Source organism: Cetorhinus maximus, chromosome 19, assembly GCF_964194155.1.
Source record: "Cetorhinus maximus chromosome 19, sCetMax3.hap1.1, whole genome shotgun sequence".
NCBI classification, from domain to species: domain Eukaryota; kingdom Metazoa; phylum Chordata; class Chondrichthyes; order Lamniformes; family Cetorhinidae; genus Cetorhinus; species Cetorhinus maximus.
The window spans coordinates 30736052-30754939 of NC_135897.1; the positions used below are offsets into that span (position 1 = coordinate 30736052).

An 18888-nucleotide genomic window follows, 5' to 3' on the forward strand; every position below is an offset into this window, starting at 1 on the left:
GAAAAACCTGCTCACTGGCTCTCAGTTTGAGTTCCGTCTGGCTACTCAGCTCCTAATTTCATTACAGCCTTGGTCCAAACATGGGCAAAAGAGCTAAACTCAAGAGGTGAGGTGAGAGTGACTGCCCTTGACATCAAAGTCGCATTTGACCGGGTGTGGTATTGAGGAGCCCTAGCAAACTGGAGTCAATGGGAATCGGGGGAAACCACTGGCTGGAGACATTCTTAGCACAAAGGAAGATGGTTGTGGTTCTTGGAGGTCAACCATCCCAGTCCAAGGCCATCACTGCAGGAGTTCCTCAGGGTAGTGTTCTAGGCCCAACCATTTTCTGCTGCTTCATCAATCACTTTCCTGCCATCATAAGGTCAGAAGTGTGGATGTTGTTATGTAGAATCATACTGCCTCTAATCATTTGCTCCCACTTCAAACTCTGATCTGTGCCTGAGTGACCTCTTTGTACAGGTTTGCTGTGTTTACTGCATCATTGATAATTGTTTTCTGTACGGTTCCATATAACAGGTCCCAGAATTGGGTGGACAATACCTTGAAAAGCTACTTAAAAGGAGAAAAATCCCTAAAGCAGTGAATTCTCCATACTATCAGGTGCTAACAATCAGATTTCTAACAACCTTAAAAAGAAACTTGCCTGAACATCTGTTGTTAGTAAAGTCAAGGTTATGCTTTTTATATACACCCAGTAACACTGTATTTGTCCTATGAAACATTCTGCCTGTCCTAATTAATGTATACAACAAAGCTACAGAATAGCTATTTGGATTAGAGGAATAGAAAATTAACTCACTGTCTCAGTCTCTGTTTTCTCATCACAGGTTTCACAGTAACACAAATTGTCTCCACTCAAAGTTGTAACTTTCAAGAAATCTTCAAACGAGTCAATCTAAAATGGATAATAATTGTAAACTAATCAATAATTTTTGTCTGTCACATTTTCATCAATTTAATCACTTTACAAATGGTAATTTGTGATATTTTAATTATATTAGCATTTTCATTTCAGCAACCAACAAAATAACTGTTTCATTAGATGGAAATATCAATGGCAGAGTTTGAAAGGTAAATTGACAGGACTGAATGACAAGTCTCTAACCTAATTTAGGACTGCAGATAACAGGCTGGGTTGGTGAGAGTGGAAGTACATGGCCCACAAGCTCCCACCCATCCCTCTCTTTCTGGCCCATTAAGTGCCACGGCCAGTTAAAGCCTGCATATTGGTACTGCCGGCTAATTCAAGACCATGGAGTCATCTAACCCAGTGAACTATGCCCCGAGGCCTAGACATCCAGCAGCAGCAGCGTTGGGCCATGATCCGAAAGAAGGATCTGGCCTGACTTTTAAAGGGCACTCAACATCATTCTTGCAGTCCCATGGGCGGAGACTGCAGTTAAGCTGGCAACTATTTAAAAACTCTAGTCACATTGAGGTCACAAGCTGAGCAAGTGACTGCTCAAGCAACATTGAAAATTCCTCATCAGCTGCTCCCCCATTGTGTGGTAGTGAAGGGTGAAAGGAACAGATCTACTAAGGCCCACAGTATCCCCACCACTACCACCACCCACCCACTAGCAGTTGCACTGCAGCCAGTCTTACACTGAAAGCAACCAGGCTCTGTGGTAGACACTAGAACCCGGAAGGCCCCACGGTTCGATGACAATTCCTTGTGTGCTTTCCCTCAGGCTGTCAATGAATGGTGCAATGTGTCAATGCCACAGGACGGGAAAACCGACCAAGAAGACCGACCAAGCAGGCCTGGATGGAAGTGGCAGAGAAGGTCAGCAGCTGTAGTGTCATACGGCAGATGCGGCTACAGTGCCACAAGAGGCTAAGTGACCTTCTCCGCTCAGCCAGGGTGAGTGATAACCATTAACCACATAGCAGAAGCACATATTTGAGAAATTATGTGGGCAATGGACATGGCAATTGGCAAAAGGGTCAATAAATGTTCCTTGGACACACAGTGTTATCAAGCCTCTGCACTGAGGAAGAGTGACACTTGCAACTGGGTTTGGCTGTACTGAAAAAAGGAGATGAAGTGGGGTTTCATTCCAGCTACTTCATTAAACAGCACATGGCATCAATCATGAGGGCATGGTCCTTTCTCAAAGGATAATAATTCTTTTCCCTTTGTCCATGAGAAGAGGGCTTATAATGCCAGAGAGAGAGAGGTCGAGGACTGATGGGGACATGCCAGCTTGGCTTTCCTCTTGCCTAAGATGGAGGAGGTGCTGCAGAACCAAAGTCTGTGGAGAGGCTGGAAGTCGTGCTGGCGGTGGTGAGAGAAAGAATGACTGTGCTACAGATAATGGCATATTAGGAATTAAGTAGTTATGGGAAATTGGAGTGTGAGGAGCTGAAAGGCTAAGAGGGAATCATTCTGCCTTGTGTTGGAAGGCGATGGGTAACTATCAAAATTCTGCAACCTCTGTTGTCGGCTAATATGATTTTAAATTCAATGACATTTGGTTTTGTGCTGCAGGTCAGACAGGGGCACAGCAACCACCATGCCTGAAGGGCCTGTGCTGACCTCTGAGAAAAGGTAGGGTCCTCAGGAGGTACGCTGTTCCATCTTCACTCTGCACCAGCTGCCAGCGCAAATACTTGCATTTCGATGAGTTTGCACATCTCGAGAGACACTTGCGTTGGGCACCACACTAATCATCAGAGTGGATGCAGGAGGCTGTGACAGACCAGGACCCTGACACTTGGAGAAGTGGGGAAGTGCTGGTCGATGTTGAGTCCCAGGCTGATAACGAGCTCTAGAGTCATTAGTAAGGAGCAGATGCTGAACGTACAGCAGGATAGGCATGAAGGTCTGGCAGAGATACCAGAGGGAATGGGCACTCTGGCAAAAAGGTTTTTTTTATGTATTCATGGGATGTGGGCATCATTGGCTAGACCAGCATTTATTGCCCATCTCGAATTGCCCTTGAGAAGGTGGTGGTGAGCTGCCTTAATGAACTACCGCAGTCCATGTGATGTAGGTACACCCATAGTGATGTTATGGAGTTTCAGGATTTTGACCCAGCGACAGTGAAGGAATGGCAATACATTCCCAAACCAGGATGGTGAGTGGCTTGGAAGGGAACTCCAGGTGGTGGTGTTCCCTTGTGTCTGATGCCCTTGTCCTTCCTGATGGTTGTGTTTGTGTGTCTAAAGAACCTTAGTGAATTCCTGCAGTGCCTCTTGTAGATGATTCACACTGCTGCTACTGTGCGTCATGGTGGAGGAAGTGAATGTTTGTGGATGGGGTGCCAATCAAGCAGGCTGCTTTGTCCTGGGTGTCGTCAACCTTGTTGAGGGCTGTTGATGCTGTATTCATCCAGGCAAGTGGAGGGTATTCCTTCACATTCCTGACTTGTGACTTGTAGATGATGGACAGGTTTTGGAAAGTCAGGAGGTGAGTTACTCGCTGCAGGATTCCTAGCCTCTGACCTGCTCTTGTAGTCACAGTATTTATATGGCTAGTCCAGTTCAGTTTCTGGTCAATGGTAACCCCCCAGGATGTTGATAGTGGGGGATTCAGCAATGGTAATGCTATTGAAAGTCAAGAGGCAATGGTTAGATTCTGTCTTGTTGGAGATGGTCATTGCCTGGCACTTGTGTGGCGCAAATGTTTCTTGTCACTTGTCAGCCCAAGTCTAGATATTGTCCAGATCTTGCTGCATTTGGATATGGACTGCTTCAGTATCTGAGAAGTCGCGAATGGTGCTGAACATTGTACAATCATCAGTGAACATCCCTACTTCTGACCTTATGACGGAAGGAAGATCATTGATGAAGCAGCTGAGGAACTTTTTAAAATTCATGCACAGGATGTGGGCTTCGCGGGCTGGGCCAGCATTTATTGTGCATCCCTAGTGGCCTTTGGGAAGGTCGGAGTCAGATGATTGGCCTCCAACAACCATAACCATCTTCCTTTGTGCTAGGTATGACGTCAACCAGCAGAGGTTTTTCCCCCCCAATTCCCACTGGCCTCAGTTTTGCTAGGGCTTCCTGATGCCACACTTGATCAAATGCTGCCTTGATGTCAAGGGCAGTCACTCTCACCTCACCTCTGGAATTCAGCTCTTTAGTCCACATTTGAACTCAGGCTGTAATGAGGTCAGGAGCTGAACGACCCTGGCGGAACCCAAACTGAGCGTCAGTGAGCAGGTTATTGATAAGCAAGTGGTGCTTGATAGCATTGTTGATGACCTCTTTCGTCACTTTACTAATGATCGAGAGTAAACTGATGGGGAGGTTATTAGCTGGGTTGGATTTATCCCGCTTTGTGTGTACAGGACGTAGCTGGGAAATTTTCCACATTCCCGGGTAGGTGCCAGTGTTGTAGCTGTACTGGAACAACTTGGCTAGGGGTGCGGCAAGTTCTGGACCACAAGTCTTCAGCACTATTGCCAGGATTTTTTTTTTTATTTATTCATGGGATGTGAGCGTCGCTGGCGAGGCCAGCATTTATTGTTCATCCCTAACTGCCCTTGGTCAGAGGGCAGTTAAGAGTCAACCATGTTGTCAGGGCCCATAGCCTTTGCAGTATCCAGTGCCTTCAGCTATTTCTTGATAACATGTGGAGTGAATAAAATTGGCTGAAGACTGGCATCTTGATGCTGGGGACCTCCAGAGGAGACTGAGATAGATCATCAACTCGGCACTTCTGGTTCAAAGTTGTTGCAAATGCTTCAGCCTTATCTTTTGCATTGATGTGCTGGGCTTCCCTATCATTGCGGATGGGGATATTTGTGGAGTCTCCTCCTCCAGGGAGTTATTTAATTGTCCACCACCATTCATGACTGGATGTGACAGGACTGCAGAACTTAGATCTGATCCATTGGTTATGGAATCGCTTTGCTCTGTCTAACGTTTGCTGCTTTTGCTGTTTGGCACGCAAATATTCCTGTGTTGTATCTTCACCAGGTTGATAACTCATTTTTAGGTGTGCCTGGTGCTGCTCCTGGCATGCCCTCCTGCACTCTTCATTGAATCTGGGTTGATCACCTGGCTTGGTGGTAATGGTAGAGTAGGGTATATGCCGGCCCATGAGGTTTCAGATTATGGTTGTGTACAATTCTGCTGATGGCCCACAGTGCTTCATGGTTGCCCAATCTTGAGGTGCTAGTGTAAGGAGTATATCTTTTTATTTCTGTTGGACTGTTGTAAAGAACATATCTTTTTATTTTCTGTTGGACTGTGGAGTAAAATTACAATTGCTGCAATTTGAAAGATATGTCCACTGGAACAGGATTAGAGATAGATACAATGTTGCAATCCTGGAACAGAGTGTGCAATGAAAGACAGGGTGATGCCAGAAAGGAGTCCTGGACCAACGGTGCTGCCTGGCAACAACGTTTTAATTGGCTCCTGACCAGGTGACCAGGTTTTGTGTGAGAGCAATGCAGCAGAATAACTCCTAGCCTGAAAGGAACAAGACCTAAAATCTCTTTCTCCTGTGTGGAAGATTCCAGTAATTCCAAAATAATAGCTAGCTGGCTTTTCCTCCTCATATCTCTGTAACCTGCCCTCCCTCTCTCTCTCTCTCTCTATATGAAAACCCTTATCAAGAGGCAAAGGGGAAAATCACTGTTAGAGACATTGAAAGGCAAGCGCTCAACCAATTAACTAAATACTGTAAGTGCTGGAAAACCACCTCGTGTCACCAACAAAAACTGAAAGGTATCCCACACAACACAATGGAGGTATCTTCAATGTGAAGACAGGACTTCAACTCCACAAGGGTTGTGCGGTGGTCACTCCTACCGATACTGTCATGGGCAGATGCATCTGCAGCAGGCAGGTTGGTGGGAATGAGGCCAAGTATGTGTTTTCCTCTTTTGGGTCAGATTCTGCTAACTCTGTTTGTAGTGGTGCTATCAAGCCATTCTTGATGATGGACTAAGTCCCCCACCCAGAGTATATTCTAGGCCCTTGCCACCCTCAGCGCATCCTCCTAGTGGTATTCAACATGGAAGAGTACTGATTCACCAGCTTTTGTGGGGGGGGGGGGGGGGGCGGGAGGACGGGTGCAGTGTGCAGTGCAGTGTGGTAATCAGCAGGGGGTTTCCTTGCCCATGTTTGACCTGGTGCCATGAGGCTTCATGGGGTCTGAGTCGATGTTCAGGACTCACAGGGCAACTCCCTCCCAACTGTATACCACTGTGCAGTCTGCTGGGATGCTGATGGTGGTGTCTGGGACACTATTGTAAGATATGATTCCGAGAGTATGACTATTTCAGGCTGAGGCTTAACTAGTCTGCGAGACAGCGCTCCTAATTTTGGTATAAGCCTCCAGATGTTAGTAAGGAGGGCTTTGCAGGGTTGAGTATCCCATGGTTGTTCGCAGTGCCGTGGGCTGTCGGTTTCATTTATTGTTGAGCTGTTTTTAGCAGTTTGATACAACTGATTTAAGAGGGCAATTAAGAGTCAACCATATTTCTGTGGGTCTTGAGGCACATGTAAGTCAGATCAGGTAACAACAGCAGATTTCCTTCTTATAAAGAACATTAGTGAACCAGATGGGTTTTTATGACAATCAACATGGTTTCATGGCCATCATTAGACTTTTCATTCCAGATATTTTACTGAATTCAAATTCCATCTGCCGTGGTGGGATTTGAACCCAGGTTCCCAGAGCATTACTCCAGGTCTAGTGACCATACCACTAGACCACCATCTCCCAAGTGGAAGAGTGGAGGAGTCCACCTAGGCTATGAGTGCTACGATCTCCGTCGTGTGTCTTCCTTCATCAAGAGGCTGGCATCTCACCTGGAGAGCCTTATTCAGCAGACCCATCGGTGGCTGCTAGAGATGAATGCTGAGCTGCATACTATTGCCTTTTCACTGAGCTCAAGCAGCCACGGCAAGAGGGGATAAGGTGCCTGAGCAGACAGTCCTCGTCTCCCAGAACCCAGCCATCCAATTGTCGCGCTGGGGTGAAGAACCATGGTATATGGGAGTGTCTTAAGGTGTAGGAGTCATGACCACTCCCAGTGTACTATGGTCATACCTTGGAATTCTTTGCCAGTAGTCACACAGTAGCTGGACACTTAATGAATGGAATCTCGTGATTTATGAAGGCACCTAGCTGGCCTGCACATGCCTTAATAGCCATACGGGTGTAATCTATTTCTCCCTGCAAGCTGGGAAAACCTGCTGGGACACCAAATCCTCTGGCTCTTTTTGTCTTGGCTGGCCTCTTGGTAATATAGTGAATGAGTTCCCCAGCTCTCTGGAATAAGGCATTTGTGACTACCTGTCACAGTGCTGTATTGCACCCTGTGAAGTGCGACAGAGGTCCCCGGCTGCTGCCTGAAATAAGCTCATGGCATAGAAATTCAGGGCCACTTGTCATCTTAAGTGTGAACGGCATTGGGTGGCCTCCAAAGCATCTGGAGCTAATCTCTCTGGCCATCATGTCACAAAGAGACATGAGGGTCTCCAAGATAAACAAAAACATCTAAGGCACTGGCGTTCAAACAACCATAAGTAGTAGAGCCTCTGCCTGTTGACATATCCTGCGGAGGAAAATCTTCTTCATCTTTGCGCTTGGGGGTGGTTGGCTCAGCCACTTTCTGCATCTGCTGCCATATTAGCTTCTTCATCCAACTGGTTGGTCAGCTGAAGCTGGCCCTAGCCAGCTGTCCTCCTCTCCCTCCTCCTGAATTTCTCCTTGCTGAAGGATCCAACTCCAGAGTGAACTCTTACCATTGCACTAGGTTGCCACTAGGGATCTTGACTTTCAAAGCTCATCTGTATCTAATGACCACCCAAAGGGAACCCTAAATTCTAACACCCACTCTTGTGATGTTAGGTAAATGGAAAATCTACAAAATACCAATGTTGCAATATTAACTGCTATCTCCAACCTCTCTCACATTCAGACAGTGTCAAACCTTTTAAATACATTATCCACCCTTATACACCAGGTGAGATTTACACCCACCCATTTTGCCCCTGTAGGAACCATAAATTTTGAAACTACGCTTAAATTTTGGGTGAATGTTATTTCATTAGCGCAAGGCAATTCATTTATTTTTCAAAACATGGGCGAGCTCTCGACTTCAGGGCCCACTCGTCCTCTCTAAAATGGCCGACCAGCGTCCTAATGTCAGATTCCAAAGCAATGGCATGACACCAAATTTAATGGGTGGGCGGGGGCGCACCTGCCTGATTGGCATGCTTATAATCCAGCCCAATATCAAAGAATAAATTTATGATGGAAAATTACAAGTTGCACATTTGCAGTTTCCTGATATATGATCCTACCAGAAGTGACTGCAAGTTGGGCCACATAATTAGAAAAGTTACCCTTCCACATATTGAGATTTTGAAGAATTCTATTTCAATGGGCCTCAACGAAGGTTGAGGTAGACAGCATGAACGTAATTGTTATTTCAGTTTTGGAACTCATTTTTAGGTAGCAGTAGCCATTAAATATTGTTAATCAAATGTGTACAGAAGGTCACAGATAATAGTTTGACTGAAATCTTAATTTAATTTAAATGACTTTCTAGCATGGTTCTGATGTACAACAATAAAAAAGTCACATACTCTAAGAATATCTTTTAACCCACAGGTAGTTGAAACGGAAAACACAACAGCCAGTTTTGATATCCAATTTTTAAATCTCGTATGAATTTGTCCAGCATATGCAACTTTATGGGTCATTATTGAATTTATCCGGTGTTCCAAATTTTAATTCAAACTGAAATTATAAATTTGGCCTGAAATTCCTTGGTAAAATCTGGCTGAAAATGCTGCAACCTAGCAACACCAAACACAATGGAATCCACCACTGAGAATATTGTGGCAATGGAAATTTAAAGCTTAATAAACCAATTTTCTGGGGGGAAAAAATCCATCACAGAGAAATAAACATTTTTCAAGAAATTGGTATATGAAGGGTCCTGATGGACTTCATCCTAGGGTCTTAGAAGAAGTGGAATACTGAGATAGTTGATGCATTGATTTTAATTTTCTGAAACTCCCCAGATTTGGGGAAGGTCCCATTAGCTTGGAAGATAGCAAATGTAACCCCTTTATTCAAAAAGGGAGGGAGACAGAAAGCGGGAAACTACAGGCCAGTTAGCTTAACATCTGTCATAGGGGAAATGTGAGAAGCTACTATGAAAGAAGCTATAGCAGCTATGCTTGGATAAGCTCAAGGTCATCAGGTAGAGTCAACATGGTTTTGTGAAAGGGAAATCATGTTTAACCAACTTATTGGAGTTCTTTGAGGAAATAACTTGTGCAGTGGATAAAGGGGAATCAGTGATTATACTATACTCACATTTCCAGAAGGCATTTGATAAAATGCCACATCAAAGGTTATTGTGGAAAATAAAAACTCATGGTGTAGGGGAGTAACATAATGGCATGAGTAGAAGATTGGCTGGCTAACAGGAAGCAGAGAGTAAGCATAAATAGGTCTTTTTCAAGTTCGCAAGATGCAACGAGTGGTGTGCCACAGGGATCGGTGCTGGGACCTCAACTGTTTACAACTTATTTAAATGACTTGGCTGAAGGGATGGAGGGGATGGGTTGCCAAATTTGCTGCTAACACAAAGATAGGTAGGAAAATAAGTTGTGAAGAAGACAAAGGGGATATAAAAGATATAGATAGGTTATGTAGTGGGTAAAGATCTGGCAAATGAAGCATAATGCGGGTAAATGTGAAATTGTCCATTTTGGGAGGAAGAATAAAAGAGAAGTATATTATCTAAATGGTGAGAGATTGCAGAGCTCTGAGATGCAGAGGGATCTGGGTGACTTAGCGCATGAATAGCAAAAGGCTAGTATGCAGGTACAGCAAGTAATTAGGAAAGCTAATAGAAATGTTACCATTTATTGCAAGGGGAATTGAATACAAAAATAGGGAGGTTATGCTTCAGTTATACAGAGTGCTGGTGATACCACATCAGGAGTACTCTGTACAGTATCGGTCACCTTATTTAAGGTAGGGTATAAATGCATTGGAAGCAGTTCAGAGAAAGTTTACCAGATTAATACCTGGAATGGGTGGGTTGTCTCATGAGGAAAGGTTGGACAGACTAGGCTTGTATGCACTGGAGCTTAGAAGTGTAAAAGGCGATTTGATTGAAACATAAGATCCTGAGGGGTCTTGACAGGGTGGATGTGGAGAGGATGTTCCCTTTTGTGGGAGAATCTAGAATTAGGGGTCACTATTTAAAAATGAGGGGTCGTCCATTTAAAACAGAGAGGAGGCGAAATGTTTTCTCTCGGAGTTGAGAGTCTTTGGAACTCCCTTCCAGAAAAGATAGTGGAAACAGACTCTTTGAATGTTTTTAAGGCAGAGGTGGATAGACTCTTGATAAGCAATGGGGTAATAGGTTATCCAGGGTAGGTGGGATGCAGATTTGAGGTTACTATCAGATCAGCCATGGTCTTATTAAATGGCAGAGCAGGCTTGAGGCCTGAATGGCCTATTCCTGCTCCTTGTTCGAATGTTCATATGTGCCTTTAAAATTGATTACACTTGCTGGGCTCAGTCCATTTATATGGTAGCAGGGTGCTGCAGTAAATCTCCTCACCCCAAACTCTGAGGTACGTGCCCCAAAGAAGCTATAGTGGCATGGCTGCCTGCCTTACATATTTAAATGCCAGGATACGGGCTAGGGTCAGGAGCAAAGACAAAGTGCAGAAATAAAGGTCTGATTCCTCTTCAGATCGACTGACAAGAGGTCAGCACAGGAATTTCTAGCCTAGTACTGCTTTCACTATTCACAGTTTGATGCTGACCCTCTTTGTAGTCCTATTATTAAGCAGGCTTTGCCAGAATTGTAAATAAGAACACTGATGTGCCACTTACCACACTCTTGAAACGAATAGAAAGATTGAATGAGCGAATGGGCAAGGGGATATCCAAAAGAATGCACTCTTCTGGGGTTTCAGTCTTGCAGTTCAAACACTTCAGAGAGTTAATCACTTTACTCTGGTAGATCTGGAAAAAATATGATGTAAGAATCTTTTCCTTTTCCATGTTTTCCTCTCCTCCAGCCCACCCACCTCCTCTTCCATCCTTCTGTAGCCCCTCATATTCCCTCAATCACTAAAAAAAAACCAAACAAACCTTTATTTTATTTATTCAATTTTGTTCCTTTTGCCTTAAATCTTTTAGATCATGATGCATGCCTTGGTTCCTTATCAATCAACATCCCTGCGGTACATTGAACAAGCTATTCTCCGTGTGTGAGCCCAGACAGCTATTTGTTCATCAAGGAAGCAGAGAGCAGTCTGGTTCAGTCTTCACCCAAAATCCACTCATGTGCTCTCTTCAGCAATCAAAACTAGGACCTTTGACTGGTTTCATTTTATCCATGTTATCCCCCAGGAACATTAATCCCAATTAAATTGCCCATCACTGTATGCATGTCTAGTGCTGGCTGGAGGTACTTGCAAAAGGATTTGTACAGCTCTGTTCAGTGCCAGGTGGGAGTTACACTCTAAGGGATTTTGAGTTGGCAATGGAGCTAGATGACTGTAGTACCAAAGCTCCAATCTGTCTTCCTCTAAAATACTACTCTCCATGGGGGTGGTGGTGGTATGTGAGATTGCTAAATTTGTCCAGTAATGCACTGTGTTCTTAGCAAGATATTATGCCAACAATTATTATGCCAGAGGTCCCCAGCATCACAGATGTCAGTCTTCACCCAATTTGATTCACTCCACATGATATCAAGAAATGGCTGAAAGCACTGGATAATGCAAAGGCTATGGGCCCTGACAATATGCCGGCAATATACTGAAGACTTGTGCTCCAGAACTTGCCGCGCCCCTAGCCATGCTGTTCCAGTACAGCTACAACACTGGCATCTACCAGGAAAAATGGAAAATTTCCCAGGTATGTCCCTGCACACAAAAAGCAGGACAATTCTAACCTGGCCAATTAGCGCCCCATCTTCTACTCTTCATCATCAGTAAAGTGAAGGAAGGGGTCATCAACAGTGCTATCAAGTGGCACTTGCATAGCAATAACCTGCTCATTGACTCTCAGTTTGGGTTCTGCCAGGGTCACTCAGCTCCTGATCTCATTACAGCCTTGGTTCGAACATGGACAAAAGAGCTGACCTCTAGAGGTGAGGCGAGAGTGATTGCCCCTGACATCAAGGCAGCACTTGACCATATGTGGCATCAAGAGGCCCTCGTAAAACTGCAGTCAATGGCAATCAGAGGGAAAGCTCTCCGTTGGTTGGAGTCGTACCAAGCACAAAGGAAGATGGTTGTGGTTGTTGGAGGTCAATCATCTTAGTTCCAGGATACCTTTGCAGGAGTTCCTCAAGGTAGTGCCCTAGGCTCAAACAATTCCAGCTGCTTCAAAAATGCCCTTCCTTCCATCATAAGGTCAGAAGTGGGAATGTTCGCTGATGAATGCACAATGTTCAGCACCATTCATGACTCCTCAAATACTGAAGCAGTCCATGTCCAAGTGCAGCAAGACCTGGTCAATATCCAGGCTTGGGCTGACATTGGCAAATAACATTCATGCCACACAAGTGCCAGGCAATGACGATCTCCAACAAGAAAGAATCCAACCATTGCCCCTTGATGTTCAATGGCATTACCATCACTGAATCCCCCACTCTCAACATCCTGGGGGCTACCATTGACCAGAAACTGAACTGGACAAGCCATATAAATACTGTGGCTACAAAAGCAGGTCAGAGGCTAGGAATCCTGCGGTGAGTAACTCACCTCCTGTCTCCCCAAAGCCTGTTCACCATCTACAGTGCACAAGTCAGGAGTGTGATGAAATATTCTCACTTGCCTGGATGAGTGCAGCACCAACAACATTCATGAAGCTTGAACCCATCCAGGACAAAGCAGCCCACTTGATTGGCACCGCTTATCTAAACTCCACCACCAACACACAGTGGCAACAGTGTGTGCCATCTACAAGATGCACTGCAGAAACTCACCAAGACTCCTTAGGCAACACTTTCCAAACCCATGACTGCTACCATCTAGAAGGGCAAGGGCAGCAGATAGATGGGAACACCACCACCTGGAAGTTCCCTTCCAAGTCACTCACCATCCTGCCTTGAAAATATATCGCCGTTCCTTCACTGTCGCTGGCTCAAATTCCTGGAATTCGGCCCTCCCCCACAGCACTGTGGGTGCACCTATACCACATGGATTGCAGCGGTTCAAGGCGGCAGCTCACCACCACCTTCTCAAGGGTAATTAGGGATGAGCAACAAATGCTGGCCTAGCCAGTGGCGCCCACAACCCATAGAAGAAAAATGACAATGCACTTACTTGCTGTCAGGGTCAGAACCGACATTCCGTCAACAGCATCTTTACATAATTTAGAAAATGGATGACGAGCAAGAGCTGAATGGTACTTGCTAAATTACTGATCAATGCCACATTAATACCTCAAAAGTTACATTTAATTGCAACAACAATCCACAAACCATGGATTGTTATAGCAGTATAAAATGTAATAAGTGTGAAAGATAAGTGACGGGATTTTCCAGCCCTGCTGCCTGCAAGGATCGTCGCAGGTGGGAAGAGAAATTTTGGAAAGTCGTTAAAAGTCCACAGCTCTCCAAATTTTCCTGCCCTGCCTGTGACAATGCCCGCTGGTGTCAGAACCGGAAAATCCTGCCCAAGATGTGGTCACTTTCATGCAATTGATCAGATAATTAATCCAGATAACACTTGCTTACGTGAAAAAGAAACCCAAGGAAGAGCAGGGGTCAAATCTTTCTTCGGTCAACTTTATTGACACAAGAATTTATTTTACAACCTCCCCTCCATTATAAGCTCACCTGCAATATTTTGCAAGACCCTTCACTTTCTGTGGCAACTTCATTCAGTAACTTTCGGAAATATTCTTCTATATCCTGTTGTATGAATACTTAAAAACAATACATTAGTAGATGTTATAGTTCTATTCTTCAATTAGTTTAAACTTGAAATAAATTTATAATTTATTGATAAAAATTCAGGAAGCAACATTAGAGTTGGAAAATATAGTGGCAGCATAGAGAATGACATCGGAGCATTACAATAACAACACTGGATATTTTTCAGAGGTCAACGGTTGCCTTCGTGAATGAATAATTCTTTTATCTCCAAACTGATAAATGAAAATCACATTATAATAAATAATTTATCTACCTATCCTATCCACTTTGAGGACCAGAATAATATAATTTCTGACAAGTGTTATGATTCCCAGCTGAAGTTACCCCTGGACAGGCCTGATCCCAGAGTGGAACCCAGCTTGACAGATCCTAGCTTTTATTTGTTTGTTTAGATACTGGAGAGGGGCCACTGAACAGAGTCACTGGAGTCAGCTAATGAGCTTTTAACAAAAGAATAAAACATTTATTACACAAGAAAAGATGAACTGTGTTACAATACTCCTTCACCCACAACTGTACCTTTACAGATATATACAGATTTGTAAGGATAACACAAATTACAAAAACTATCTTATACTCTAATGTTCACAATGAGTACACAGTCCATGTACCAACAAGCGACCTGTAGTCAGGCATACCATACTCCAAAACCAAGTGACAGCTGCCACTCCAAACAGATGCTACAGATCTCTCTTCAACTACCCCCAGATGCTTGTTACACCATGAGCCAACCAGCCTCACAGCACTCTATCTTTCACACAAGGGTTTCCAATCTCCACTCTCCAAGAACTGGCTTTGGAATCTTCTCCCAAACTGACACTTTCTCTCAGATGCCTTTCGCAAGGGTTCACCTCCAGGGCTTTGAAGCCTCCTTCCAATGTTCCTCTCCTCTGGGTCACCACATGCATTCACGCTGTTTTCCATGCATTCTGTCTCACTGACTCAGCCATCAACAGTACACCACTGCTTCACATGCCCATAGCAAAGCATTACAGACCTTCAGCCATCTCTTTGAACCTTCTTGCCTCTTGCAAGCTGTTCTCACTTTAAATCTGCTGTCTGCAGCTACTGTCTCTTTAAACCTGAAGCTTGGAGCCTTTCTCTCTGTCCCTCACTCCTAAACTTCACTTAATAGGACCTTTTCCAGGTTCCTGTTCTTCCTTTGACTCGAAGGTCTGCTTGGGACTTTCTGTTGTTCCACTCCCCTGGATTGTGGGGTCTTTTCTTTAGCTTAGGACTGGCTATCTGTCCCCTTTGCTCCTGTCACTCCTGGCAGATGTCTTCAAAACCAACTGAACTCAAGACAGCTTCCAAATCAAACTGATGTTTCTAGTTTCTTCTGTGTGTCTGTGAAATTGACCTGCTTCTCTGGACACCTGTTGCTAGGCAACAGCCCAGCTACTCTACTCTCGCTTGTTTAACTTAGCTGCAACAGTCGTAAAACTCTCATTAGAAATGCAGGTGCCTTTTAAAATGAAGCTAAAACTCAATTTGACCTTTTTTAACCCCCAGATACAAAAATACAAATCAAACTTAAATTTTTAAGCTAAAACTCATTCCTAACACCTACAAATACAAATATAACTTACTTAAACTATCTCTATTTCCTAACACAAGCAGGTTCTCATTAATGAGAAAACTAGGAACACTACAAATTAGGGTGCGCTTACCTCAGTCCTTAATTCTCCAATGTACAGTACAGGAAAATTTACTCTGCAGACATGATGCATGTCATTTACTGGAGAGTTAGACAATGTGTTTTCCAGTATAGCTTTTAATGGCCTTCAAATTTTGCTATGGCATACTTCCATGTAAATGCTTTATGCAAAGCATCATCTTGTAGTTTCACCAATTTCAAGCACCACAGATCATGGCGTATAACCAGGCTGTAAAAGGGTCCCACTTTTTTGGCACCAAAAATCATGTTTAGGCCAATAATTGGCATGTAAGTCAAACCCCTTTTCTGCTAAGAAATGCTATTGTGATATACTCATATTAGCGTGAATGCATGTGGTGACCCAGGGGAGAGGAACATTGGAAGGAGACTTCAAAACCCTGGAGGTGAACCCCTGCATCTGAGAGAAAGCATCAGTTTGGGAGAAGATTCCAAAGCAAGTTCTTGGAGAGTGGAGATTGGAAACCCTTGTGTGAAAGACAGAGTTCAGTGAGACTGGTTGGCTCACGGTGTAACAAGCATCTGGAGGGGGCAGTTGAGGAGAGATCCGTAGCATCTGTCTGGCGTGGCAGCTGTCACTTGGTTTCAGAGTGTGGTATGCCTGACTACAGGTCGCCTGTTGGTACATGGACTGTGTACTTACTGTGAACATTAGAGTATAAGATAGCTTTTGTAACTTGTGTTATCCTTACAAATCTGTATATATCTGTAAAGGTACAGTTGTGGGTGAAGGAGTATTGTAATATAGTTCATCATTTTTCCACCTCAGAAATGCATGTTTTACTCACCTTATATGTCAGCACATGGGATCAAGCAGGTGTTATGGGCCTTATTGCCAAGAGAGTTTAAGACGTGCTCACATAGAGTAAACTGGGTGAACAACGTACAGAAATGGGTCCTCTAGCAAAAAGAATGAAGTACGAGGCTGGTTACAAGCTAAAAGTCGTAACAGTTACTAACCCATCAAATAACTATGCTGTCGCCAGGGAATTTGGTGTTAGTGATAAACTGGTGTGAAAAAGAAAGAAGAAGGAATCCGCCCTGAAGAAGATGCCTAAGTCCAAATGCACGATGAGAACATGGGCCAGCCACTGGCCTGATCCTTAGAAGCATGTATCAGGATGGGTCCTCGAAAATTGTCAGAATGGTTACATCATCACCAGAAATGCAGTGTGTATAAATGCACTTAAGTGGGCCAAATCAAACCCTGAGTCCAGCAAAGGTCTCAGAGCAACTGCTAGTTGGCGTAGATGATTTACAGAAATAAAATGTCTAGTGTCGCAGCAAAAAAAAAACAAAATCGCTCAGAGACTACCAAAAGACCTTGATGCCAAAATTACCAGTTTGCAGCGATACATCATCACACAGCGGCAAAAACGAGTACCATGATGTCACACTGGTATAATGGATGAATTTTGATATGCCCAACTGCTGAACTGTGGAGTGGGAAGGTTTAACAAAGGTTCTCGCGCAAACTACAGGACATGAGAAGAGAAGAGTAATGGTGCAACTAGCCTACATAGCCAACAGAACAAAATTAAAGCCTATGGTAATTTCCAAATGTAAAACCATGCTGAAAATCAAGCTCCCTGCAGGGGTTTTTGTGCATGTCCATGACAATGGATGGATGGATGCGAATGCAGTGAACTTCTGGATTGATAATGTGTAGAATAGGTGTCCCAGTGGCCTACACAAAGAACAGGTGTGGAAGTGTTCAGATCCCATATAACTGATGAGATCAAAAGGCACCTGAAAAGAAATAATGCCCAAATTGTAGTTATACCAGTAGTTCAACCTTTGGATGTGTGCCTCAGCAAGGCATTCAAGGATCACATTCCACCTGAATGGAATAGGTTGAGGGTTGATGGAGAAAAATAACCTTTACAAAAAGTGGAAATATGCACACTGCCCCACTTGATGTTTTGTCTGGTTTGGTCATCAAATCATGGAATGTTATTAATGCACAAACTAGCCATCAGAACGTTCAAAAAATGCAGAATATCCAATTCGATAGCATGGGCAGGAAGATCATCTGTTGTAAAGGAATTATTCTGAATCTGAAAACACCAAATCTGATCCAGAATGGGATCCATAGCCAAAATGACTCAGAATTAAATAGATGAACTCTTTGCATTGGATGCTGAGGACAATGAATATGCTTCATTGATTTTTAAAAAAAATATTTTATTGTGGTTAAAGGTAGGCTTATAGAATTAATTCATTTAATAAAATGTGTCACATTGATTTAATTTGAATTACTGGTATTATGCTTTCTTTCACATTTCACAATGGCAACCAAAACACTAATACCAGTAGTCTGTTTTATATTCGCCGCATAGGTCAAACCCCATTTTGGGAATGTATATTCGAGCCACAATCTAAGGCAAATCTTCTGATAAAATGGCAGAAGAAGCAATTTCAGATGAACATTTCCCATGACTTCAAGGTCAGGAACTTAAAAAATGCTTTTAATGAACTACTGGGAAGTATATGCCATTTTACAAGATATGACATTTTTCATAATATATGTCAGTCTGATAGAAATTGGCTTTTCCTTCATGTTGTACTTACCATCATCGCCACTCATGCCCAGGTTCTTTGTAATCCCATGTGTATCTGCTGTTTGAGTTGCTAACTGTGAAAACAGTGCTTTAAGCTGGTAGCAAATGCTGGTGTCCTTATTGATCTTTTCATGTGTCTTTTCCACGTAGCTAATGGAAGGATGATTTGTTTAGCAATTTTAGACATTTACAGTATAGAGTAAGATATTTACATAAAACATTGATTTTTATATGCAAACATTCAAACCTAAAACATTACATTTCAAAATAATTAGATAACACATGGCTAACATACATTCAGAAGCTCATTATTATATTAACTGTACAAACCTGATGATAGCTTCCTTCACTTCAGGAGTCATGTAGAGAGTCTGAAGCAATGTGTTCAGGTAGCAAGTGGATCCTTGGTTTCTTAATCCAAAAAACACTAATCACAAATAAAAGCTTTATTAACACCGATCACAAATGTAGAAAAAAAACAGGTTTTCTTGACATAAAATAAACAAACGAATGCTAGTTACCATGTACATGTATGTAACCCACAAGATTTCTTATAGCTCTGGAATTCTGCTGCAATTTTCACACTAATTTAAAAAATGTTGAATACATGCTACACAGCCCAAATGTTTTCAACTTTATGTTTATACGTGTCACAAGGGCTGAATATTTTGGAATCAAGATGAAAATGTTGTCAAGTGTTTTCCTATTTTTTGCAGTCAATCCCAACATCAATGCCAATCAGGAATAGCATAGG

General features: G+C 43.3%; 1 protein-coding gene across 4 annotated transcripts in view; it reads right to left on the bottom strand.

The window, feature by feature from the left end:
- LOC144693711 (ubiquitin carboxyl-terminal hydrolase 47) overlaps positions 1-18557 on the bottom strand; it is a 42991-nt gene extending 24434 nt beyond the window's left edge. For 3 of the 4 annotated variants that reach the window (XM_078563640.1, XM_078563636.1, XM_078563638.1), the window contains exons 1-5: positions 18465-18557; positions 18145-18284; positions 13800-13888; positions 10838-10969; positions 803-898 (exon numbers count right to left, since the gene is read on the bottom strand). In XM_078563640.1, coding sequence (XP_078419766.1) covers positions 803-898; positions 10838-10969; positions 13800-13888; positions 18145-18284; positions 18465-18496 — 489 coding nt within the window. In that variant the 5' untranslated portion in view covers positions 18497-18557. The remainder of the gene's footprint in view (positions 1-802; positions 899-10837; positions 10970-13799; positions 13889-18144; positions 18285-18464) is intronic. The other variant, XM_078563637.1, reaches the window with a different exon arrangement.
- Between the last annotated feature and the right edge of the window lie 331 nt (positions 18558-18888).